We start from the raw sequence: 26,282 nt of genomic DNA, 5'->3' as shown, positions 1-26,282 counted from the left end.
TAATAAAACCGAGATTATAAAATATCTACCGCCACAATGTTAAGAACTACTTATAAAATAAAAATGAGTAAAGATGATGTTTGAATAATAACTACCACGCTCGGACTAAAAATGCCTAACAATTCCGGTGGAGCAGCAACTAACAATCGTACAAAACAGGATAGTAATGGGCACACATTATTTGAATGAGCCTGTAAAACAAATTAGCCCATCGAATTTTAATCTAGGTCGAGATGTACAATGTTTCGAGTCGTTGAGGGGGGTCATTCAACAGATACATGAAAATGTGTTTACGAAGCATCAGGCAAATCCAATCCCACCAAGATAATGAGCTAAAGTTAATTCCAAGCACGAAGGTAAAATTTGTACAGCACGTTTAATTTTATATATTCTGGTTAAAAGCCGTATTTGGATATTCGAACCATTGAAAATTAGTTAATCCTAAAATTAATTGATTTTGCTAGCAAAAGTTTTACCTACGAATGATTTTTCAAGTCACAGATTTATATACTATAACGTTAGCTTTTTTATAATTCCAATTAGTTTAGTGGGGATCAGCCGACTTAGGTTTTAAAGCATCCAGCTTGTTAAATATAATAATTTCTTTCCCAAAATGGATTTATAGACGTGCGCAAATAACCATGCCAATCCCAATTCAGATCACCCTTTTTTTTTCAAAACATTAGGCATCCTGTGTGGATGAATCTTTGTTTGCTTCAAAATTAATGAATTGGATGTGTTCTGGAAGTCGGATGTCGGTTTTCGTGTAGAGGATTGGGTTTGCTTGAATGTTTGTTAACCACTTGTATTGTTCGCACGCGTTGGATTTTTAATGTTGTGTTTCCTTTTTGTTATGGAACTTCAGCCAGAGTCTCTGATTTTCAGATTAGTTCAGTGTTCGAGCGCAGTGGTACGTATTTTAACATTATCTTTATTCATCTTTATCTTATTGTTAGTTCTTGACATTGTTGCGGAAGTATTTTATAATCTCTAAGTATTTTATATTAGAATTGGTTAATTATATAAAACTATACATTTATTAGTGTTGAAAATATTTTCTTTAATACATTACATAAAATATTTTCATTGTCTTAAACATTATAATACGACAGACATACCAGATTCATATAAGATTGATTTTGGTGAACTCAACATTCAGAGTCTCTGATTTTCAGATTAGTTTACCGCTGGCGCGCAATTTAATTTGAAGAATCTAGGTTGTAATGTGATAGATGTTTTAGCATCTTAATATCTTTGCTTTTTTGTTGCGGATTCTTGGGAGGATCTATGAGATACCTCAATTTGGGATCATAGTTACTATCGGTGTGAAATATTTAAGCTTAAATCTGGTGTTAACAGAACTGTAAATTTGGCATGTGAGACTTGGAACGTAGTAAAATAGTTGGTAAATGCTGTCGCCCTACTCTGGAGTCGGTTTCAGTATTAGTTTTATTTTAGTCTAAATGCAAGCATTGCGTATGGAAAGCCTTGGATTTCGTTTGAGGTTATTTCTTAGTTGTGGTTATATAATTGTTAATATTTACCCTCATTGTGTTTTCATTGATGAAAATGCTAGGTAAATTTGAATGGTTTATCACAGATATTTTACAGCAGTTGTATCGCTTAAGTTGTGGCGTTGATTTGTTATATTATATATACACTTAGAAATGCACATTGAGAGTTTATCGGAGTTGCCAACACCTAGATTTTGTTTTTTACGTCAAGAGCGGTTATCCTACAGCAGTTTATAATAGTATGAACGTACATTTGGCCTACTGTTCTTAAATTCACAATCCATTGCAATCTTTGTATATATCTTTTAATATCTATAATTTAGTTGGTGTAGCATCGCTATTCTATGTGTTAAATATTGCTCAGTGATTAAGGCATTGGTATTTAGGTATTATTCTACTCTACCATTGTATCAAATGGAGGAAAGTTATTGAAACTGCTGCTTTAAATTAATTCATCAATAAATTTGCTATCATTTTCCTAGTTATAATATTTATTCCTTGGTGTATTGATGTGACTTTGTCTATAATCATAAGCCAGTCTTAGTATTATACTATTCAGTGAAAAGTTTCTTTTTCACCCATTTCCATAGCAGACCTTTCGTCACAATATAATCTATTGGTAGATACTGATTCCCAATTCTTCAGATATTCGATTTAGTTAAAATATTTTACTTGGCGTCTAACACAAGACTATAATAATCTACATCTTCAGCAAATTGGTCGATTTTTTTAGTTGACTATATAGATGGTAATTGATACATCATCATCAGTTCAACTCAGATCTTTATGTTTATGGTTGATTGTTTATTAGAATATGACTGTTTGATACCATAATATCTAATTATATTGAAATTTTTTAATAAGTGCTTTATAAATTTCTAGTGATTCTAGTGATTCTAGTAAATATTTCAAAACAACCTAATTGCATATAACGTTGATCTTAAGTGGGATTGTATTAATATTTGGTGTAATATAGATTCCGCATAAGATAGATGAAATCCTATAGTAACTGGTAAAATTAATAGCTCCATTTAAACTCCTTCAACATATTTTGCTGGAGGTAAAGATTTTAATTTATCTGCTGCAAATGCACGTTGTTTGTTGGGTTATCGGAAGTTGTTTTGACTAATTAGAGCACCAATCAAAAAACTTCCAGCAAACCCAACAGAATTCATTATTCTTTCAACGTAATATTTCTCAGTAACGATAGTTAAAGCATAAACTGCCCTCCTTCATTCGGGAGATATTTAAATCAACTTCCATTGACACTGCAATCCTTCATGCCATAGCGATTAAACAAAGAAGCTTCTGGTTGCTGTAAATTATGACGCTAATCAATTGAAGCGATAATTTGGTCATCAATACATAATCCAATAGCAGTGAAAGATGAAGGAATCTGTGTTAATATTTTAAATGTTTAGCACTTGAGGAAGAAAACCCTAGATCATTTAAAGTGGTGAAATAGGTAACATTCCAAATGTATACAGCTTGATTTAATTTTTGAAAGATATGTTCAATTTAAGAACATAAACATGATTTGTTTTTCCATTTACAAAATATCCTTCAGGATGAATCATGGATCTAATTTCGTCTAAAACACTATCAAGGAATGCAGTTTCAACATAACATTCATTTAACATCAAGGTATAGCTGTGATGAAAAAGTCGTAAATAACACACCAAAGGAGCAGGAAATTTTGGTATCAAATGAATTCACATTCCAATGAAAAGTCGATTATAGGTTATTGTAATTTGAGCTGGACTGATGCTGCATCAACCGACATACTGATGGTTGTATCTCTTAAACAACGCATAAAGATCTATATCTTGTGACATTGATCTTCTCACAAAAGATGACAATTGCATATACTATTCTTGAAATTTCATTATTGAGAGTATATGATTGATGGTATTGCTGGTTAATCTGTATGAATAATTACAAATATGACAATATGTATTTAAGTATTATAAATACTCAATCCAGATTAACACAAAAGCAGAATTAATAAATAGTATTAGGGGCCTTTTTCTTTTTCTCATCATTTGTTGTAAACTTAATTAGTAGTCTAGTCTGCTGAACAGTAGAAGAATTACTTCTAGAGTAATCATAAAATAACTTATTTTCCATAATCATGGATCAAATTGAAATCGTTTTCTATATATGCACATTAAAGTGTCAGTATTTACACAATCGCAAAATCAATCATTAATAAATTCAATTGCAACATCCAAATTCTTTTAGTGGATGTGAAGATTGTTTATTTACTCGATTATTCCTATAAAATCTGCTCAATAAGTGGTTTAGGCAAAGCTTTTTGTCAAATAGTTGCATCAAACCTTTGTTTCCTTGAATTAGACAGTTTAAAACTTTTGTGAATTTACCCACAACATTGATTAATCATGGAAAATTATACTTGGATTGTACTGGAATTTTGTTGTGTTATGAATTTGACAAAATACGATTCAAGCATTCTTCGGTGTGTTTAAATTTATTTATTTGAGTGAAATTCTGAGTCATTTAGCATTACCATCACACTTGATTTTGTAACTTTGTCTCAAAACAAGATCTTAAGAATGTTCATTCATTATCATTTCATCACTTCTTATTAGAATAGTTTCAACGACAGTAAAAAGATCGGGAGTCTCCCACGTACAGTTACGACCTTAAAACTCTTGATAGCTGTTGTTGAAACAATATAAGTAGATATTTCAGACTCTACATCACATCTCTAAGGAACCACTGACTTATTAGGTAATGTTATCTTCTTTAATGGGTGTATCTTGATTTTTACTTATTACATCCCACCCCAATCTCTTGTTTAGTTTCTCATACTTCAACCTATCTCGATCGCTAACACTTGGCCGAATTGAGTTCATTGCTGTTTGAAAATCTTGTTCTGTTATACATATGTCGTCATCGATTTCATTTTCTTGATAAAAACCCGACTCATCCAAATTTTGTATATTTTGATTACCAAAAAATTTTCTTTTCAATGCTGAAACTCCTGCCTCTTTAACTAATGAAAACAAATCCGCCCCGGAAAAGTTTCTGCATCTAACATCGTTGGCAATCTTTTGAAGATCAACCTCATTATCTATGGGACTTTTATTTGCACGGACTAAAGTCTTCAATATTTCGTGTCTTTCTGAAGCCGCAGGAAGTTCAATATAAAGAGTTTTATCTAGTCTTCCTGGTCTTAGCATCGCAGGGTCAATCATATCAGGCCTATTAGTAGCGCCAACAACAAATACCCCAACTCTATCATTCAAACCATCCAATTCGGTCAACAAAGTGTTGACCACTCGGGAACTAGATTCTGACATTGAACTATCTCTTCTTGGTACTAAAGCATCCAACTCATCAAAAAATATGATACATGGTTTTGAAGCTCTTGCTCTTTGAAAAACTTGTCTTACGGCCCTTTCTGATTCCCCAACATATTTATTTAACAATTCTGGACCTTTAATTGATATGAAATTTGCCCTCGATTCATTTGCCACTGCTTTTGCTAATAATGTTTTACCGCATCCTGGAGGTCCCCACATTAAAATGCCTGATGGTGCGGAAATACCAACCTTCAAATACAATTCTGGTTTTTTTATAGGTTGAACGATACACATGTGTAGCTCTGTTCGAATTTTAGTTAATGCCCCTACATTTTGCCAAGTCACATCTGGCACAGTTGCAAATCCTTCTCTTTTCGCGGTGGGCTGGACGGTCGGTAAAGCATTCAAAAAGTCTTGATACGTTATACATAAAGTCTCTAACTGAGATTGATTTAGTGGACCTGGATTTTTTTGCAAAAATTTTTGTATCGCTGATAATTTTTCTTCGTCTGATTTTACATTGAAGTTCGTTGTGAGAAAGCCATTAGTTAACTTTCCATCCTTTGAATCAATTTCCATATGATCAGTATTAGATTGAATCATCTCCACCTGCTGTTCGCTCAATGCTTCAAAAATTCTTTTAATAGCAGATATACCAGCCGCAGTAACCAAACTTTTCAAATCAGCTCCAACATACCCTGGTGTTAATTTGGATAACTCTTTGTAATTAAATTTATCTCCATTTTCTGTTTTTATTTTCTTGGTCATTGCTCTTAAAATTGATTCTCTCTGAAATTCATTGGGTACATTTAAACATATCTCCCGATCAAATCTTCCTGCACGTCTAAGAGCTGAATCCAAAGAATCGGGTCTATTTGTAGCTCCAATAACTATCACTGGTTTATTATCAGTTTTGTCCATAGTTAACTCATCCATCAACGTCAATAATTGAGCAACAATTCGTCTTTCCATTTCTCTCTGAGCACCTCCGTCCCTCTTGGGGGTTATTGCATCAATTTCATCCATAAATATCAAGCATGGAGCAATTGATTTGGCTTCTTCGAAGATCTCCCGAAGTTTCTTCTCTGATTCACCAGACATACCAGAAACAATTGATGGTGCAGAAATATTTATGAATGGTACATTTAGTTCACCGGCTAATGCGTTAGCAACAGTAGTTTTACCACATCCTGGAGGTCCATACAATAAAACTCCTCTAGGAGGTTCTACTCCCGTAGATAAATATAATTCTGGATGTAATATAGGTAGTCCGATTATTTCTAAAAGTTGAGTAGTAACATTTTCTATTCCCCCAAGCATTGATAAATTTAAGTCAGGCAATGTATAATTGATTTTACGTTTTTGTTTTTTTATCATAGATTTAAATGATTCCTTTGGTTTTCTTTTCGTGCCTGAACCTTCTACATTATCAGTTTCTCCATCAGCTTCATCCTCTTTGTTTTCAAAATTCCACATGGATGTGACAGATTTATTTGTGGCATTAGGGTCCTTGAATGCTATTATGTTGTTATTGATGTCCTCATTCTCATCACATTCAGAGTCTTGTAAATCATCTGTATTAGATTCAACTAAAGTGCTTTTATATTCAGCTGCCTCATTTTCTCGTAAAATTCGTAGAATCTTTGCAATAGATTTTTCTAATTGGATTCTCTTGGTTCTTTTCAACATAAAATCTCTTGATTGGACATAAGATAGGATTGATGATGTAGTTAAATTACTCGCAGATTCGATCCCTGCAGTTGGATCTTCAGCTTCACTTTCACTCAACTCTTTTCTGTTAATTCTTGTTCTCTCATCAATAAGTTCGTTTATCAAATTTAGAATTTTCTGCTCTATGGGTCCAGATATTAATCGATCTCTAGCCATTGAAATTTGATTTTATAAGTCGTATTGATTCCTTTCAAAACAGATATCTCAATTTAGTGTACAAAAAATTACAGAATCTAAGTATTACGCACTTACCAAAAAATACGATGCTCATCATCACGCAAAAGAAAGTACAAATTATAGAGTGAAGTAATTGTTACCACAATTGCCAACTATCAAAATTCCTACTAGTCAGATCGTCTTGAAGTTGTCTTGTAAGTAGGTTTATTGCTCTATATTCTTACAAAAGTTTTAAACTTATTATCATCGTCAATCAAAACTAATAATTCATCAAGAGTTACATTGAGCAAAACCATCAGATTTTCCTCGAGCACTGTATTGTTACTAGATCTTTTGTCAACATCCTCTCCTGTGTATGATACGATTGGACCAATAATAATATTAAGCTGATGTAATGATTCCCAACTAGTTCTAAGAATTTTTTTTGACAACTCTCTCTGTTTGATTTTAACGTTATTGAAAGAAGATATTGTATTAGTATTTTCATTTAGCTTTTTAAAACAAGTTTTGTATTCTGAATGTGCCAAATTAAAGTTAACTGTTTCCCCCTCAAATTTTGTTAACCACCTAGCAGCGGAAATTACCAATATTAGTTCAGACTCTGATAATGAATTTATTGCTGATTGCACGAATCCAGAGCGATTATGATTCATGCAAATCGTGAGATTTGTATTTGGTAAGAACGGATCATCTTGAGTTAATTTTGAAACCAAAATTTTGCAATAATTGTTAATCTCCCGAAAATTTCTGATGGAGTTAAAGTTATTAAAGCTATATCGCCTTAAACAAGTGTTTTCGTCAAGTAAACTCAAATTCCAAGCTACTCCGTACTCTTGGGACTCCAAATTTTTGATGAAATTGTCATCCAATTTAAGATTTGAAATATAATTCTGAAAAAACTTCGTAAAATCTGTGAAAGGTTCAATTGTTAAAACTCGTTGAGAGAATCTGCTACTTACTCTCTTCTCCAAATAATCTTTTGCATTAATCTTTGTGGTTAAACCCACGATTGTGACTGGCACTGTACTTGATTGGGACATATCAAGCAAGTTGTATAATAATGTTTGTTTGTTGTCTGATGTGAACTTTTCAAATTCGTCAATGACAAAAATCAACGGCATCCAATTCTTATCGACTTCCTCTTGATGTCGATCGTTATTCAAAACTCTTAAAATATTTGTGAATGTTTCATTAATTGATTTAGATTCTATGATGGGGTTTCCAGGCTCCGCCAGCAATTTAGAATCCAATTGTTTAGCAATCTCTCTGAGAGCAGCATTATCATCTGTGTGAGCCGATGCACTTAACTGGATCGCTAGAAATTCATCGCCAAATGATTGGTTTAATTCCAATAAAACTTTTTTCATAATTGATGTCTTCCCGCTTGCTCTTGGTCCCACTATTAACAAAGAATGTCTTTCCTTATCCTTTACGCTCTTTAATAAGACATTATATAGATTTTGGTAACAATCCTTTAGATTTTTACTTTCCATATTATTGATGTTCCCATTTAGTTGAAGCAAAACCTGGTTCTTGACTTTCGACACATCTTGCAACAGGTAACGGTGATCTTTACCATGCTGTGTAAATACAGGTTGAAGATTTTTACTAAATTCCGATGAATGTTGATGATGAATCTTGATATGTTGTATTTTTCTATATTTGTCCGCCTTCTCAATTCTATTGGTCATTCTTTACTTCTAAGACTTGTGATATAAATGATTTGTATGTTTAAATCAATGTATCTCTATGACGTTATGCAAATTTGTTGTATCATTGTTTTGTATGATAGTGAAATGTTGAACCTTTGATATATTATTACAAAATGAGACAAAATCTCATATCGCGAGTCAGATAAAAGATTCGACCTTAGATAATGTATAATTATCAATCAAATATAAGCACATAATAGTTTAGAACATTTAGAACACGAAACATAATATATAGTGGGTTGGATTCTTCATTAGTCGTTAAAGGATTTAGAGTTGTCAAAATGGATATGTATCATAGTAATAACAGGTATACGTTTTCGTAAGATTAAGTTATGATGCGCTTGCTTAAATTCCGGACACATTTTCGAACAAATCTTCGTATCAACTTAACCAGTTTGGGAATAGTCGGCACTTCGAATCAAAATGGTTAAGAATAAATGGAATTATCTCGATGACGTGGTAATGCTTTTCGGTTGTAAATTTGGAATAGCAATCATAACTTAATTTCAAAAAATTTACATATAGTAGATTTAAAATTTAAGATCTTTTTACTTGTTTTCTAGCAAAATACAAGTAATCATACATAAAATTATGATCTAGGTTAAATTTAAGAAATCCCCAGTTAATTATTCTCGAAATATTTGGCTTGACATATAAAAGGGAATCTAAATTCCACAGTTTTTCTTTCTTCAAGAATTATTTTGTTCATATCAAACTCAATTCAATTGCAACAAAATTATAAAGCAAAACTTGAAAATGTCTGACGCCGGAAGAAAACCAATTCATACTAAAGTTTCTGAATCATTAACTCCAGAATCAGACAAATCAACTTTAGAAAAAGCTAAAGAAGGAGTCACCAATAAAGCCGATCAATTTGCTGCCAACCACACCAGTGACAATAATAAATCATTTTCACAAACTGTTGCTGATGATGTAACCAAAGGTAAACATGACGCTGAAAATTCAATTGACAAGGAAAAATCTAAAGCATCAGGTGAAGGTCAAAGTTTAGCTGAAACTGCTCAAGAATATGTTGATGCTGCAAAAGAAGAAATCTCAAAAGCTGCTGAATACGTTTCAGGTGTCGTTACTGGTGCTACTGAAGGTGCTGAAACTGGCGCTGATAGTGTCACCAAAAAGTAAAGATAAAGATAATGATAAAGATAGATAATTTTTAGCGAATTATGCTGATGTTTTATAAAGTCGTAATAAACAATATATGTCATATTCTAGTTAATAAATCATCGTAGTACTTCGCGAGGGTAAATGCTACTAATATCAGTAAGTGTCAAACACAATAACGCATTTTATATAAGACAGCAGTTGTGCAGAGTGTTCTTTAGTACTGATCCTTTCAAACTCTATTCTCTAGTTCCTACAAGTTTAAATCGAATTGGCAAATTTATTGATTAAAGTGGTTTCACTACTAACCATTTTCACTAGTTTAAACACATAAAAATTAATGTACACAAAATTAAAGCACATCAATTACACAAAAGCTTTAGGTACTTACAAGTTAAATTTTACGTGATAAAAACTTCTTGTGTCAATATTGTGTAAATAGATAATCATCATCAAATCCTACTTTACATGATCTAGCCCACAATAGATATGAGTGATTCAGAATCGGAGGCAGAGACTGATTATTTTCATTCGGATGCGGATGAACTGCAAGAACAGAAATTTCCATTGAAAGCGAAAGCAACAAGTTTTAAGCCATTTAAAGTAAATGATGAGGTGTCTGATGAAGAAGAATTGGAAGAAAGTGAAGAAGAGAATGTCGAGAAATACACAAACGAAGAAGAATCTAACGAAAATTTAGAAGAACTACCCACGGGAGATGAAGAGTCATCTTCAAATATACTGCACAATTCATTAGTTAATAAAAAACTTAAAAAACTCACAGATAAAGAGCTAGAGAAGGAAAAGAAAAGATTAAAAAAGACTGGAGTATGCTATTTATCGAAAGTTCCACCGTATATGAAACCATCAAAGCTAAGATCGATTTTAACAAGGTTTGGCACAATCGATAGATTGTTTTTAAAACCAGAAGATTCATCCAGTTATCATAAGAGAAAGAAATATGGAGGCAATAAAAAGAAAAAATTTACAGAAGGATGGATTGAATTTGTGAATAAAAATGATGCTAAATTGTGTGCAATCACACTAAATGGTTCAAAGTTGGGTGGTAAAAAGGGGTCTTATTATTATGATGATATAATTAATATAAAATATTTGAAAAATTTTAAATGGATGGATCTAACACAACAAATTTCCAGAGAAAATGAAATAAGAGAGGCTAAATTAGCTTTAGAATTATCTCAGCAAAACAAATACAATAGAGCATTTGTACACAATGTTGAACAAGCCAAACTAATAAAAGATATTCAAAAAAAAAGGAAAGGTAATGAAAATAGTGAGAACACGAACGACAAATCTAGTGAAAATGAACTCCGAAGAAATTTTAAACAAAGAAAGGTTGAATCGAAATTGAGTGAATCATCAAAGGATTTTGAAACGAACCTAGCGTCTAAAAGTAAATTATCTACAGTCTTATCTAAGGTTTTATAGAAGTAGTAAATACGGAAGAATTCATCAACTTATAGTTTGAAACTGAAATTCTATTAAAAGCTATTTTTTGTTTCCCAGCTGATTACTTTTGTTTGGCCGGTAACGTTCCATGAAGTCATATCTCGATTCTAATTCTTCTTTATCATAGCATCCCAACTCTCTCATCAACAACAGACTATTGATTGCGTCCTCTCTTCCGATGGATGGCAGATGGACAACTCTTTTCAATTTCAACCACTTGGAAACTGGCCACCAAGCATTATTGACATCTGAGGTAGTTGCATTAGATCTATTGATGATGGGTGTAGAAACATCCAAAGGAGGCATTTTCCCATTATTTAACTGTCGAGTTTCAACTTCAATCTCGAACTCAGGCTCCTGAAATTCAAGTCGGCCGAAGCTTTTCAGTGTTTCGTTATTGCTTTTGGAAGTCAGAGATATTTGGTCTTTTTGCAATGATTCCAAAGTACTATTGACTTTATCTAAAATTGACTGTTTGGTAGTAGTTTGATAACCCCTTTTCTCTTCTTTTGGATATTGTTTCGTGAGTGTGGATTTAAAGATTTTGTTATAAGTTCCAGAGGCTGCAGATGAAGTATGTCTAGGAGATGTTTGAGTTGGAATTTCGTTGTTTCTGGTGGTAGAATCATTCACTCTAATACCAATCGAATTTTTCAATTTGAATCCTTTATTAGTAATGGGTTTGCTAGTACGACCATTTGTTGGAAGTAAGTTGATATAATTGTCATTAATTCTGTTTGGCAGTTGTATATTATCATGTTTATTATCGATTTCTATACTTTTCAGATGTTTTCCAAGTACTTCTGATTCAATTGATGACTTCTTTATTGGACTATACTTATCAAATTTTAATGAAGGAGGTGATCTTATAATTCTTGATGGTATCTGAAATTTTTTTCCAAAAGACGTTGTCCTACCTTTTTCAGCTAGTGATTCATTACTGAAATCCTGAAGCTGGTCAGAATTATGGTTGTATCTAAATTTTGAAAACGATTTTGTTGTTAATTCATTGCCTGGTTTTGCTATTTCTGAGTTTTTGACTAGTTTCTCCGGTGATTCTATCTCAGTATCATCGAACTCTTCTTCTAGTATTTGTCTCCGTAGTTCCATAATACATATGGATTGAAATTTGAAATGATCTTAATATTTTATATTTTGTTTGTGTTTCATACAATTCCGTAATTTAAATAATGGTTTTATTTTGGTAAAGAAATAAAAAATAAACAGATTGCACAAAAATCAATATTAGTTAAAAGATATTTAACTTAACAAAGTCTTCATCTTATTATTTGCTCAATAATCAGATTTTACTTCTACAATCCCAATTAACAGGGTAAAGGTAGAGTAAGATCTATTTTCAGATCAAAATGAATTAGATTTTGTTATAATTTATATTATGTACTGGAATTTTTCTACAAAAATAATACTATTTTTAATCATAATTCGCAGCAAAATTGTGTATAAATCAAACAACTTACTCAAATCGTGAAAAATCTTTAAAAACATATGAATAACCATCTAACCAGATTTTCTTCTTATTGGTCAATGGAAAGCTGGAAAGTGTATGAAATTGATGAATTCATATCAAAAAATGAAGTTTAATGCAAACCTACTGCAATAGAAAATAAATTTTATTTATTCTTTACTCGTATTACGTTACCTTTAAAAAATAACTCCCACGTGAATTCAAGTAAAACTAACATGAAGAAAAATTAAGGACCAATTAGTATATCAGTTCATTTCCAAGCAAAATCACCTCAACTACAGTTATGTCGGCTCCATGTCATTGCAGTGGCGCCAATTCAAAAAATTTCTCCACTAACTTATCACCTGAATTACAGAAAGAATTTGAAAATCCAGAACATCCTGCAAATTTAATTTGTGAATTATGTAGATTATTTTATGATAATAATTGGGTAACTGGGACTGGTGGTGGAATCTCAATACGAGATGTGGATGGCTTGAATCCAAATCTAGTTTATATAGCCCCATCAGGTGTTCAAAAGGAAAGAATAAAACCTTGGGAAATGTTTTTGGTAGAATTACCAAATGAAAAATTGTTAAGAACACCAAATGATATACCGAAAGAATTAACAAAAAGTTACAAGTATAAACCAAGTGCTTGTACTCCTTTATTTATGAGTTGCTATAAAATGAGAGATGCTGGAGCATGTATCCATACTCATTCACAAAATGCAGTAATGATAACTTTATTATTGGAGAATAAGTCATATTTTGAAATTAGTCATATTGAACAAATAAAGGCTTTACCGAAATTAAATTTCAATGATAAAATTCAAAAAGTCGAAAAAATTGGCAACATGGAATATTATGATAAATTAGTTATACCGATAATTGAAAATACTCCACATGAAGAAGATTTAACTGATTCTTTACAAGAAGCAATTAAAAACTATCCAGGAACTTCAGCCGTCTTAGTCAGAAGGCACGGAATATACGTATGGGGTGAAACCGTTTGGAAAGCCAAAGTTTATAATGAAGCAATTGATTACCTATTGGAATTAGCAATTAAAATGCATAATTCTGGGATCTCATTAGTAAAATAATCCTAACAATATATATATGATTCATTCTTGGTTTAAATACATGATTGTAATTTACTCTACCTTAGTGGATTTTTTGTACTTTTTAATGGTGAACCTTTCATCTTATTCCACTCTATTTTGCTATACATTTCATCATCTATCTTTCCAACACATACAATTTCATTCCCTCTCATTATATTTATCCCACTCGGTATTTCTTCATTCTCCTCATTTTCTTCCGTCGAATAAATTATTCGCTCTATTGTGTCACTAAGTATTATGTTGGTATTTTTATCATAACCTTCAAGTATGCCTTCAAAATACCTTGCATCTGTTGTAATTACATGGACTTTTTCTATAATATGATTATAGTTAGTATGGTCTATCTTGTATAATCTTTTATCCAATCAAATACATACTCCCCAAAAACTCCTTTAGGTCAGACATTAACCCACTTGTAAATAGAACTCTGAAACTTTTTGCTTTCGTTGGTGTAGATGTGCTATTATGATTAATTTGATGCTTGACTATCAATAATTTTCAAAACCTTACGTCAGTGACGCACTTTCAATTTTGCGACTAGAGAAAGATCAGACTCACGAAAAGCTAAGACTAATATAAACACCTATTGAAAAATTATGAAACAGTTAATGAAAGTAATAAAAGAATCCTTCAACGGTAATAGTTCAGAAGTTATTCATAGTGTGTATTAGAAAGAAAAAAAAAGCCGTTTTTGATCTATTGACCGCAAAATATCATATCTTAAATTGGGAAATACTCAGTTTGGTTGCAAAAAAAACTTAATTTATTATTTACAACCAATTATTTACAAATCCATTATAATGGATACCAACAACAATCAGAATTTATGTTTACCGAAAAAGCCTACAACTGAAAATATTGTTAATTCATTCATGCCATTTTTATTTAATGGCCAATATGGAACTCAAGCACAAAGCAACTTTGACAAAGTTAAACAAGATACATCAGCAATGATGATTTCTTTAGCTGCCAGATTAGAATTAGAATCAATAACTTTGAAACAAGATTTAAATAGAAGCAATGAAATATTAGAAGAATTAACCACATCAGGAGCCTTACAAAGATTGAAAGATATTCAAACTAAGTTGAAAGAAATAAATCAAAAAATGTTAAAGGAATCAAATCAAAGAATTTGTGATACGGATAAATTGCTCATGTCAAACAAAACTAGTTATGAAATTGAAAAGAAAGACATCTCAACAGAGAGAATTAAGGAGGACATAATTTTGATCAATGAAAAACTAACTGACATTGGATCAATTAACGAAACTATAAAACTCAAACAAGACAAACTTGTTGATCTAATCTCAGAACAAAATAATATTTCAATTAAAATTTTGGAGTCTAATACAAGAATAAATACAAGTGTTGATGAAATTAAACAATTTCTTCAGCTATTACTATCGAGATTTATAACTTTGGAATCATTCGTTACTAACGCTTCAAACTCAACAAATGTAAGTCAAATAAACAAAGAAGACGACAAAGAGTTGGACAAGAAAACGACAAAGAAACGGAAATTGATATAGATTTATACTAAGATTAATAGAAAATGTAACATCCTAAATGAATAAATACTTTGCAATATAATTTTTGCACGTTTCAAAAATAAGTATCGACTACCTACAGACTCTGCAATTTACAAACTGAATTGAATAAGTGATAGTTAAAAATTACTAGTCAGCTTACGTTGGTTGAAGACGATAAGTTTATGTAATTTCCATAACACATTGTATTTTGAAACCTTTTTTTAAAGTACTTAGAGTAATAACAATGAATTAAAAAGTATTCAACACATGTATACATGCTCACTAAATATAATGATTTCAAATCAAACTTTTGTAATTTGTTTTTCATATCGCGGACCAATATTAAAAAAAGAATTATATTGTATTATTTGAGCTCTTATTCTATACCTTGGAGATGAATATTTTTTCAATCATACATACATCTTTAGGTATTTCAATTAGAGCTTAGTACCAATTTGAGTATTGCACTTTCAAAGTTAAGTATAATCATAGAAGATTAACAAAATTACTTTTAAAGAATTTGAACTCATTTAAAAAATCAGATTTGAATCTAAAAATTGAAAAAGAAATTTTAGATGTTTCATGTATTAACACTAAACTTAAGTTTTGTGTAAGTTTCACTTATAACCACTTAGATCTAAAAAAAAAAAAAATCTCAACGGCTTTTTGTTTCTTTTTTAAAATTTATTTTTTTATTTTACTTTAGTAACTTTAAATTTAATGAAAAATTTGAAGTAATAACGCTGTAACTTTCTTCAAATGTCTTTTCAAATCAATTTTGTTACATTTTTTTTATTAAAATTAATCTATGGTGATTTATATTAAATAAATTAAGAACATTCAATAATGTGACTCATCTTAAAATTTTGGCATTTTTATAAAACGTCTCGGATTTATTCATTTTAAGTTATATTACTTATGGTTGACAGGTTGTATTCATACTAATGTTCACAAACATAAATGGGTTTCTTTTCCAATTTTTTTTTTTACAATTTCCATTAATTTATTTTAAAAAATTGATTCAGATGTAATATTATATTCATTATCAATAAATATCAAGTTTATGCAATTATCTAATCTGAAATTTCAGTATCATCATGAATCATGAAAAAAGTCCAAATGAAAGTCAACTAAATTTCAAAGATTCAACTACATCATCAAATTCAATTTCATCTTCCAATAAAAAGAAAAATTCAAGTAATATATGGCAAACTTTTAAAGATTCATTTAAACCAGCATTAACAGATAATCAAAATGAAATTAAATCAAAATTTAATCAAGATATTGAAAGTTTAACTGATTTACAAAAAATAAATCAAAATACTTCAAATTCAAATTTACGTAAAGACTTAAGTTCTCGTCATATTCAAATGATTTCTTTGGGATCATCTATAGGTACTGGATTATTTGTTGGTACAGGATCAGCTTTATCACAAGGAGGACCTGGTGGAATAATGATTGCTTGGGTTTTAACAGCAACAGCTGTATTTGCAACTATGCAAGGTTTAGGTGAATTATGTACAACTTTTCCAATATCTGGTGGATTTAATGTATATGCAAGTAGATTTATTGAACCAGGTATTGGATTTGCAGTTGGTTGGAATTATTTTTTACAATTTTATGTTTTATTACCTTTAGAATTAGTTGCTGCTGCAATAACTATACAATATTGGAATAGTAATATAAATTCAGATGTTTTTGTAATAATTTTTTGGTTTGTTATAGTTATTATAACATTATTAGGAGTTAGAGGTTATGGAGAAGTTGAATTTATATTATCAACAATTAAAGTATTAGCAGTTGTTGGATTTATAATTTTAGGAATTGTTTTAATTTCAGGTGGAGGACCAAATAATCAATTTATAGGTGGTAAATATTGGCATAAACCAGGACCTTTTGCAAATAATTTTAAAGGAGTGGCATCCAATATAGTAAATGCTGCATTTTCTTATGGTGGGACTGAACTTGTTGGATTGACTGCTAGTGAAGCAAATAATGCAAGAAAATCTTTACCAAAAGCTATTAAACAAGTATTTTGGAGAATTATATTATTTTATTTTGGTTCATTAGTAATGATTGCATGTTTAGTACCTTATGATGATAAAAGATTATTAGGTTCAAGTTCAGTTGATTTAGTATCAAGTCCTTTCACAATTGCAATAGTTAATGGTGGAATAAAAGGGTTACCAAGTGTTATAAATGCTGTAATTTTATTATCTGTATTATCTGTTGGAAATTCATCAGTATTTGCATGTTCAAGATCTTTAAATTCATTAGCTGAACAAGGAATGGCACCAAAATGGATGGGATATATAGATAGAGCCGGAAGACCATTAGTTGCTATTATTATAACAAATATTTTTGGATTATTTGCATTAATTGCAGCAAATGATAATGCTCAACAAGCAGCTTTTGATTGGTTATTAGCATTATCTGGATTATCAACAATATTCACATGGTTAACAATAAATTTAAGTCATATAAGATTTAGATCAGCTTTAAAATCTCAAGGTAGATCAATTAATGAATTACCTTATGTTTCTCAAACTGGTATATGGGGTTCATATTATGGTTTAATATTAAATTTTTTATTTTTAATTGCTCAATTTTGGATTGCATTGTTTCCATTAGGTAGTAAACCAAATGCTTATGATTTTTTTTTATCTTATTTAGGATTTCCTGTAACTTTAGCATTTTGGATAGGTTATAAAATCTGGAAACGTAATTTAAAATTATATTTAAAACTGAATGAAATTGATATAGATTCTGGACGAATTGAAATTGATATAGATGTATTGCAACAAGAATTAGCTGAGGAAAGGACAAAATATAAGGAAATGTCAATATTTAAAAAATGTTTTGCATTTTGGTGTTAAGAATATTAATAGTTGGATATAGGTACTTTTATAGAAATTTGATAGACTTTACTGTAAAAAATAAATTTGGAATTAGATCATTTTTGTGTAACTTTTAATGATCTTGTGCGGCATCCACAGATTTGAAAAATTTAATCAACTCTTACAATCAAATGGTTGTAAAAAAAATATTAACATCAGTTAATAGAGTTACTTTCGTTTTAATACTAAAATTTCTTACTAAGTATGACTCAAGAACTAGCGGATAAAATAGAAGTAATATCAATAAATGACTCAAAATCAGAAACAGAAGAAATAGGTCCAATTGTACCACATGAACGTCAAATTGTTGATTCAATAATTTCAATTTGGAAAGAAGATCCATCAACTGAAAATTTAGGTATAAGTAAATTACATTCAATAGTTAAATCAAAACATTCAAATTGGTCAATATCAGAAAAAAGAATAAGACAATTATTAAAAAAATTTGGACTTTCAACAAATCAAGAACAATTTACTTATTCAAAATATATAACATCAGAATTAACTTTTGATATTGAATTACCTTCAAAAATTCAAGTTGTAATGACTAATAAAAGAGGTAAATGTTTATATGCTAAAAAGTCAATTAAAAAAGGTGAATTAATATGGAATGAAATTCCATTATTTTTTATTCCTCCATTAGTTAATGTTAAATTAATTAAAAATGGATCTGCATGTTCATATTGTGGTAAATTATTAAAACAAATAGAAACTAAATCAATTTTAAAAGGTTTAGATTGTAATATATGTTCAGAAATTTGGTGTTCAAAAGAATGTAAATTACAAAATATTGAATTACATAATTTATTAAAACATAATTTATATAATCCAAATAATAAAAAATCAAAATTAATGGATTCTAATTCATTTTTAGAATTACAAGATTATTGTCTTGAAGAATCTTGGAATGCATTATATGCTATTACATTAATTTATGCACAAATAATTTTAGATAAATCAGGAATTTTAAAAAAACAATTTAATTCAATGGCTAAAGTATCTCAAGATATACGATATAAAGCTTTAAATTCAAGTGGAGGAACTTTTGATAATATGAATGGTGGTACATTATTTATTCAAGAACAACAAGAAATTTTATGGAATCAAGGATTTGAAAAATTTTTAAAAATTTTCCCTAAAAATCCAATAGATTTTAAAGAATTTTTATTTATGATGGGAACTTATAATATTAATAATTTAGATTCAAATATTTATTTAATTCAATCTCATTTAAATCATAATTGTGAACCAAATTTAAATGTTGAAACTGATATAAATAGAATAAAGGGAATAAAAGTTTATGCTTCTAGAGATATAAAGGAAGGTGAAGAATTAACAACTACTTATGTTAATCCAATACATACAGTAAATCAAAGACAAAGAGAATTGAGAGTTAATTGGGGATTTATATGTAATTGTTCCAAATGTATTAATGATTTAGAATTAAATAAAAGAAGAAAATCTTCAAATGGGTCTAACAATCAACAAAATGCTAAAAATATTAGAAATATGTTAAAAGAAACAAGTAAAACAATAGGAGAAAATGGAATTGAATTAAATATTCCTCAAGATGGGAATAATGGAGAGCGTAGAAAATCAGTTAGATTTGATGAAAAAGTAGTAGCTGTTAGTAATTAAAATGTACTATTTTGGTACATCTCAGAAATTAATATATTAAAATGATTATGAATTAATTAATGATTTATTAGTAAAGAAGAATAAATTTTCTTAGCTAAATTCTATATAAGTATTTATACAAAATGATTATGATAATATGAAATGTCTTTTTGTTTTCGAATAATTATTATTAATAAGCCATTTGATCTTTATAGTATTGAACTTTAACCTTTATTTACAATAACTTATATTTAATCCCAATTTTTTAATTTCATTGTACCATTTTCTTGAAAATTAGTATGCATTTTAAAAACATCACTTAAAATTTGAGGTTCATGTAAAGTTTTTCTTTTTGTTGAATAATATATTGCTTTATTTAAATAATCATTTAATTGATCTTTATAATCAGGATGAGAACATTTTTCAATTATTATTTTAGCTCTTTCTTTTGGTGATAAACCTCTTAAATCAGCTAAACCTTGTTCAGTTACAATAACATCTAAATCATGTTCTGTTTGATCTACATGAGGAGCCATTGGTACAATACATGATAAACCAGTTGGATCTATTTTTGAAGGTCTTGCAGAAGGAGTATGCATTATTGATAATTTTGCATTTCTTAAAAAATCACCTGAACCACCTAAACCATTTAACATTCTTGAACCCATTACATTTGTTGAATTTGCATGTCCATAAATATCTACTTCAACTGGAGTATTCATTGCAATAACTCCTAATCTTCTTATAATTTCAGGAGAATTTGAAACTACTTGAGATCTAAGACATAATTTTTTTGAAAAAGTATCCCAATTTTTATAAAATTTTTCAAAACCTTCATTTGTTAATCTTATTGAAGTTGCAGTTGCAAAATCTAATGAACCACTTTCAAAAAAATCTAAAAATGAATCTTGTAATACTTCAGTCCATACTGTTAAATTTTTAAACTTTGAACCTGCTAATCCTTCAACTACTGCATTTGCAATATTTCCAATTCCTGATTGTAAAGGATGTAAATTTTCTGGTAATCTACCTTGTTTAACTTCATGTTCTAAAAATTCAATTAAATGATTTGCAATTGATTTTGATTGTTCATCACTTTCTGCATTTGGTGGAACTATATCTCCTGTTGTACTTTCAACAATTGCAATAACTTTTTCTGGATCTACTGGTATTGAAGTTTGACCAATTCTATAATCAGCAGAAGTATGAGGATAAGGTTTTCTAAATGGAGGATTTACTGGCATATCTATATCATGAATACCTTCAAAACTTGGAGTTTTTGTATTAACTTCTATAATAATTTTATCAGAAACAGAAATCATTTCTGGTGATGCACCAACTGCAGGACCTGGAATAATTGAACCATCTTCTTTTATAGCAGTTGCTTCAATTATAGTATAATCTAAATTTGAACCATTTGGTTTATTTCTTGTATAAAATCCATAAGTTAAATCTTGAGGAAACATTGATAAATGTTTATCAAAAAATTGAGTTCTACCATCATTTATAGCAGCAGCAATTGGTTTACCAACTTGATGAGGTGATCTTGTTAATATCATATTATTTTCAGCCCATTTACTTTCTTCTGGACCTGCTGAAGCACCAACAAATAAATGAAAACCTAATTTATTTTGTAAATTATTTTTTTCAACATGTTCAACTAATGCTTTTGGTATAACTTTTGGAGCTCCAACTCCTGTAAAACCAGACCAACCTAAATATTGACCATTTTTGAATAATTCAATACATTGTTCTCCAGTTCTTAATTTTTTTAAATATGGAGCATATCTAACTCTTTGTTTTAATATTGATGACATTTTTGGTTTTATTCTATTCTTTTATTCTATTTTTAGTTCTTGAATTTTTTCAGTCTATTTTTTATACCATATACTAAGTTAGGATGGCGTTGAATCTCTAAATCTAATCTAAATCTGTAAAACTGTAATAAGATGATGGTGTTTATTATACAAATTTTTTTATTGAATTGAAATTTTTAATTGATTTCTTAAATTTATTTATCAATTAAATTGGATATGTGATGTAAGTAAGATGATGAAAAATTGAAATTGAATATTTTTGATGAAATCAACTAATTTATAAAACTTTGAAATCTATTAATTGACTCTTGAAAAAATGGGTTGATTTTAATGTTGTAGAAAGAAATTTATATAATTGTACTAGATCTTTAGTTATATATTTATTGCAATTTAAAAGTTTCTTTTTTGCAGTGAAATAAATATTGACAGATTTTTCTATTTTAACAAATTGAAATGAAAATATATATATATGAGAATGACTAATAGTAATCTATATATCTTGATATAATTGAATTGATATATAAGATGTGAATTTGGTTGCAAATAATTTTAATTTTAAATTATAAGATGTATTTTATTTATTGAAAATTATTCAACTATTTATATTACTTATAATATTAATATTTAATATTGCGTATACTTAATTACTAGTTATATAATTAAAATAAAATTTTACGACATTGAAAATTATAAATTAATATAAACAAATCAATTCGGTTATACTAATTGTTCAATTTTATTTTGGTATTTAAAGGTAAGTCATTCAATAAATCTACTTGAGATGAAGAAAGTATGTAGTTTGTATTACCCCTCGCTCTTCTTACCAGTAGATATATTCAATTTGATAATAAAAAAAGGAGGGGATTGAATTAACTAAAGAAAAAAAAATTTATACGACGTGTTTGTTGTTGTTGTTGTTGTTGTGTTGTCTATTTTTGTTGGTTTTATTACAACACAACAAGAGATGTCGCAGATTCAATTTCCATGACACATTAATTATCTTTATAATGTTAATTACCGATATATTATACTTTAATATAACTTACATCATATGGTTTACATACTGGTAGATGATTCAAATTCATAATGGTTAATTAATTTTAATTCAATGTACATGAGGAAAAGTAAGGTTAGAAAAAAGGGTTACTACTATTATTATCGTTATTATTACTATTATTTCTTAAAAAACTCCGAACACAGTACAAAATTACAATTAACTTAATATAGAAGCCAATGAAACTAATTTCTAGGTGTCGTATGAAATTTTAATCATGAAAATAGTGAGCTAAAGAAGTCTAATTGAAGCAAATGCCTTCTGTTTTAGTAATGGTAATTTATTAAGACTATTAAATCGGTAATAAAATTTAGCGGATAGAATATTTCAATAAGAAATTAAATTAAATTAAAAGTAAAAAAAAAAAATAGAAAAACATACCACTCTTTCAATGTTATTTATTGAATATTTTTATTACATGTTCCGTAAAAGTTAAATTGCTTTACCTAAGCGTTATTAGATTTTTCAGTACTCTGAAGGTTAGAATAAATTTAAACTTTTTAAATCTTCTATTGAAAAATTAAAACGGTTTTTCGGAGTTTTTTTCTTTGTAACTTTAATTTTTTCAATCTTTGTTCTCTAAAAGTATTAGACGTAATACTTGTTGATGAGCTATTCCATTTCATAGATTCCCGTATCTAAGCAAATTAACAAGCTTCACAACATATCTATGAATGCTTTGATTTTGGAATTAAGTCAATGAGTGAATATTGGTGAAATTTTAGAAATAAATTTAATTATGTTTTGGTATATAAATTAACCGTTTGATTTTGTAACTCAAAATTGAAAAATTAATTTATATCCACGGAAATTTTATTCATTCAAAAAGATTCAAATTACAATATCAAAGCACCAATTACCGACTTATGATAAACAAATATAAATTAATATATAATAACATCATTAACATGAAACACAAAAGATTTTTACCTCCACAACTTACTCTCGAAAATATGAAAAGTGGATTCTATGGAAATATAATCAATCTTACATTTCCTGGGGTAAAATTATTATTATTATTATTATTCATTGAATTGTTTGCTCAATCGCGTTTTTCATGAAAAAGTAGAAGAATAAGACTTGAATAATGCATTACTATGTACAATTATAACTTACTACCTATTACCTCAAAAAAATTTGCCACTGCTTTAATTTATTTTCTTTCAATCATTCTTTTTAATTAAATCTACCGCTATTATTATTAATATTATTTGATTTAAATCTACTTATTTTTATAGTATTACCAAATTCATCAATTGGTTCAAATTCTTTATCTTTATTATTTGATTCATTGTTTGAATATAATTGTTTAAATTTTTGTTTTAATTTATTATAATCTTGTTTAATTTCTTTATTTAAAATATTTGAATTAAAAGTATAATCATCATCATTATTTTCATTATCATTTTCGTCATCATTGTACTCATCAACGTCATTTTCAATTATATCATTAGTCATAACTTCATTAGTTTCATCAATTTCATTATCATCATCATCAATATCCATTCCAATTTCATTTGATTTAAAATCATATACATCATTCTTATTCTTATTCTTATTCCCTTCTAAATTTCCTTCTTTTCTACTCTGTTTTTCTTTTTCTTCAACTATCTTATTTTGTTTTTCAAAATCATTTAATTCTTCTATAATAATTCCATCATTTTCTAAATCATCATCATACATTCCCATTATATATGCTTTTGCCATTGTATCCATATCTTTATTTAAATTTTGATAATCTAAATTTGTATCTTTTATATCTTCTGTTTGTTGTAGTTGTTTTTTATCATCATTGGTATCATCTTGTTTTTGATTTTCTTCAATATCATTAATATTTTGTATTTGGCTTCCCATTGCATTATCTTTTTCATCTATGCTTTTCTTAATCTGAAAATCATATATTGGAATTGGTTTTTTTTCTTGTTTCATTGCTTTAAATCTAGATACTGGTTTCTTAATATTCACAGTGCTTATCCCATCATTAGATTCATTAACACCATTTAAAATAATATCTCCATCTTCATCTTTATCTTTATCGATAATTTCACCAGTTATAGAATCATTATCAAAAATTGGTGATTCTTTTTCAATAATCATATCTTCAACTACTTTATTTCCTTCATTATTAGGTTCATTCTCTACTATATCTTCATCTAGATTTTGATTTCTTTCATTATTTCTTAGCCTATTTTGTTTAAATAATGATTTTCTGGAATTTAATAATTCATTCTTTTTTAATTCATTTGAAATATTTTCAATATTTTTTATATCTAAATCATTTGAAAATCTAACCGATTTTTTAGACTTTTTATCAACATCATCAGTTTTTGGGATTTCATTCAATTTTTCATCATCATTATCATTTAATCCTTCTTCATTTTTACTGCTTTTCCTATTCTTATTTCTTAAATTCATAATTTGATCATAAAACATTTTATTTGATTGATTATGTAAATTATTTTTACCAATCCATGAAGAATTTAAATTTGAATTTGTATTTGAATCATTTCCATAAAGTAATTGATCAGCATAATCATCATCTTCATCATCATCTTCATCATCATCAAATTCATAATCAAATTCTTCATTATTATCCATACCATCATCATGTTCTTCATCTTGTTCAATTTCATCAGCTAATAATTCTAATTCAATTAAATTATTTCGATCTAAACCAGAAGGATATTTAATATTACCCTGATTTATTTCATTATTTGGAGCACTATCTTCATTTATATTTTTAAAAGACTCAATACAAATTTTTTTTAAATTAAATTTTTCTTCAGGACTTATTTGTAATTGATCAATTTTTTCTAATAATTCATCTTGATTTAAATGTTCTTTTAATAATTTTTGTTGTTGTGATTGGGGATAAACTTCCATTTCATCAAATAATTCCTTAATGTTATCATTATCAGTGCTAGTTGATTTATTTTCAATCACATTTTTCTTATCAACATCATCATTATTCTCTATCTTTTGATTGGACTTTTTTTTTTTCAATTGTCTACCATTATCATCATCATTACTATCATTTTTATTATTTTCAAATTCAACATTATTTATTTTTGAATTTATAATATTTCCATCGTCATCAACTTCTTCTTGTATATCCATAAAAGGTAATCCTTCTTCATTTAATTTAATTTCATTTTCATTAAATTGATCATTTGGATTTTCTAATTGTTGTTGTGCCATTTGAAAAGCAATTTGAGATTGTTTTTCAAATTTATTTAAATTTTCTTTAACTGAATAAGCTTCTTTTAATTTTTCATCAAATTCATTAATAGCATTTTGTAATTGTTTTAATTTTGTTTCATATTCATCATCGGTCTTTGATGATGTTTTTAATTCATTAATTTGTTCTAATAAATTTTTCCTTTTCTTTTCTAAATTTAATATGGTTGTATCTAATTGTTTTAATAAATCATTTAATTCAGTTTTATCCTGTTTATCAGTTGAGTTTGAGCTAGACAAGTCCCCAATCTGACTTGAATCTGTTGACATTTCTATTACCCCTTTTTTAGTCTCTTGTTGATAATATTTTCTGAATGATGCCCTTAAAAGCAACTACTTTATTATAAATCTATAAATTTAAAGCAGATGGTGTTTTGTTTCAAACGTATTTTGTGCTACCAAATCGAGTTAGTTTTCTTATCTGATTACAATCATGGAATATCTCAGAATGATTAACTCTATCAATACCTTAATGGTCGGTCAAAGAAGAA

The 26,282-nt window shown here is 28.5% G+C and overlaps 11 protein-coding genes across 11 annotated transcripts; 6 read left to right on the top strand and 5 right to left on the bottom strand. All coding sequences in view use genetic code 12, as the record gives it.

Moving 5' to 3' along the window:
• Positions 1–4,261: 4,261 nt before the first annotated feature.
• On the bottom strand, positions 4,262–6,727 carry RIX7 (putative AAA family ATPase; the record flags this gene model as incomplete). The annotated part of the gene is made up of 1 exon (XM_051756986.1): positions 4,262–6,727. The coding sequence occupies one exon, from the start codon at positions 6,725–6,727 to the stop codon at positions 4,262–4,264; it is 2,466 nt and encodes an 821-aa protein (XP_051615304.1).
• Positions 6,728–6,960: 233 nt separating this feature from the next.
• Positions 6,961–8,439, bottom strand: ORC4 (origin recognition complex subunit 4; the record flags this gene model as incomplete). Its single annotated transcript, XM_051756985.1, has 1 exon — positions 6,961–8,439. One exon carries the CDS (start codon positions 8,437–8,439, stop codon positions 6,961–6,963), a length of 1,479 nt encoding a protein of 492 aa, XP_051615303.1.
• A 777-nt stretch (positions 8,440–9,216) lies between these two features.
• Positions 9,217–9,603, top strand: HSP12 (Hsp12p; the record flags this gene model as incomplete). Its single annotated transcript, XM_051756984.1, has 1 exon — positions 9,217–9,603. The coding sequence occupies one exon, from the start codon at positions 9,217–9,219 to the stop codon at positions 9,601–9,603; it is 387 nt and encodes a 128-aa protein (XP_051615302.1).
• A 468-nt stretch (positions 9,604–10,071) lies between these two features.
• On the top strand, positions 10,072–11,031 carry KGF55_002313 (RNA-binding ATPase activator; the record flags this gene model as incomplete). The annotated part of the gene is made up of 1 exon (XM_051756983.1): positions 10,072–11,031. One exon carries the CDS (start codon positions 10,072–10,074, stop codon positions 11,029–11,031), a length of 960 nt encoding a protein of 319 aa, XP_051615301.1.
• Positions 11,032–11,091: 60 nt separating this feature from the next.
• Positions 11,092–12,162, bottom strand: KGF55_002312 (uncharacterized protein; the record flags this gene model as incomplete). Its single annotated transcript, XM_051756982.1, has 1 exon — positions 11,092–12,162. The coding sequence occupies one exon, from the start codon at positions 12,160–12,162 to the stop codon at positions 11,092–11,094; it is 1,071 nt and encodes a 356-aa protein (XP_051615300.1).
• Positions 12,163–12,821: 659 nt separating this feature from the next.
• Positions 12,822–13,619, top strand: KGF55_002311 (methylthioribulose 1-phosphate dehydratase; the record flags this gene model as incomplete). Its single annotated transcript, XM_051756981.1, has 1 exon — positions 12,822–13,619. The coding sequence occupies one exon, from the start codon at positions 12,822–12,824 to the stop codon at positions 13,617–13,619; it is 798 nt and encodes a 265-aa protein (XP_051615299.1).
• An 821-nt stretch (positions 13,620–14,440) lies between these two features.
• On the top strand, positions 14,441–15,169 carry KGF55_002310 (uncharacterized protein; the record flags this gene model as incomplete). The annotated part of the gene is made up of 1 exon (XM_051756980.1): positions 14,441–15,169. The coding sequence occupies one exon, from the start codon at positions 14,441–14,443 to the stop codon at positions 15,167–15,169; it is 729 nt and encodes a 242-aa protein (XP_051615298.1).
• Positions 15,170–16,266: 1,097 nt separating this feature from the next.
• Positions 16,267–18,045, top strand: GAP1 (Gap1p; the record flags this gene model as incomplete). Its single annotated transcript, XM_051756979.1, has 1 exon — positions 16,267–18,045. One exon carries the CDS (start codon positions 16,267–16,269, stop codon positions 18,043–18,045), a length of 1,779 nt encoding a protein of 592 aa, XP_051615297.1.
• Positions 18,046–18,270: 225 nt separating this feature from the next.
• On the top strand, positions 18,271–19,704 carry KGF55_002308 (S-adenosylmethionine-dependent methyltransferase; the record flags this gene model as incomplete). Its single annotated transcript, XM_051756978.1, has 1 exon — positions 18,271–19,704. One exon carries the CDS (start codon positions 18,271–18,273, stop codon positions 19,702–19,704), a length of 1,434 nt encoding a protein of 477 aa, XP_051615296.1.
• A 230-nt stretch (positions 19,705–19,934) lies between these two features.
• Positions 19,935–21,500, bottom strand: ACH1 (acetyl-CoA hydrolase; the record flags this gene model as incomplete). The annotated part of the gene is made up of 1 exon (XM_051756977.1): positions 19,935–21,500. The coding sequence occupies one exon, from the start codon at positions 21,498–21,500 to the stop codon at positions 19,935–19,937; it is 1,566 nt and encodes a 521-aa protein (XP_051615295.1).
• Positions 21,501–23,730: 2,230 nt separating this feature from the next.
• KGF55_002306 (uncharacterized protein) lies at positions 23,731–26,061 on the bottom strand (the record flags this gene model as incomplete). The annotated part of the gene is made up of 1 exon (XM_051756975.1): positions 23,731–26,061. One exon carries the CDS (start codon positions 26,059–26,061, stop codon positions 23,731–23,733), a length of 2,331 nt encoding a protein of 776 aa, XP_051615294.1.
• Between the last annotated feature and the right edge of the window lie 221 nt (positions 26,062–26,282).

This window comes from Candida pseudojiufengensis (genome assembly GCF_024610245.1).
Source record: "Candida pseudojiufengensis strain CBS 10847 chromosome Unknown scaffold7, whole genome shotgun sequence".
Taxonomy (NCBI): Eukaryota; Fungi; Ascomycota; class Pichiomycetes; order Serinales; family Debaryomycetaceae; genus Lodderomyces; species Lodderomyces pseudojiufengensis.
This window is presented reverse-complemented; position numbering and strand designations above follow the sequence as displayed.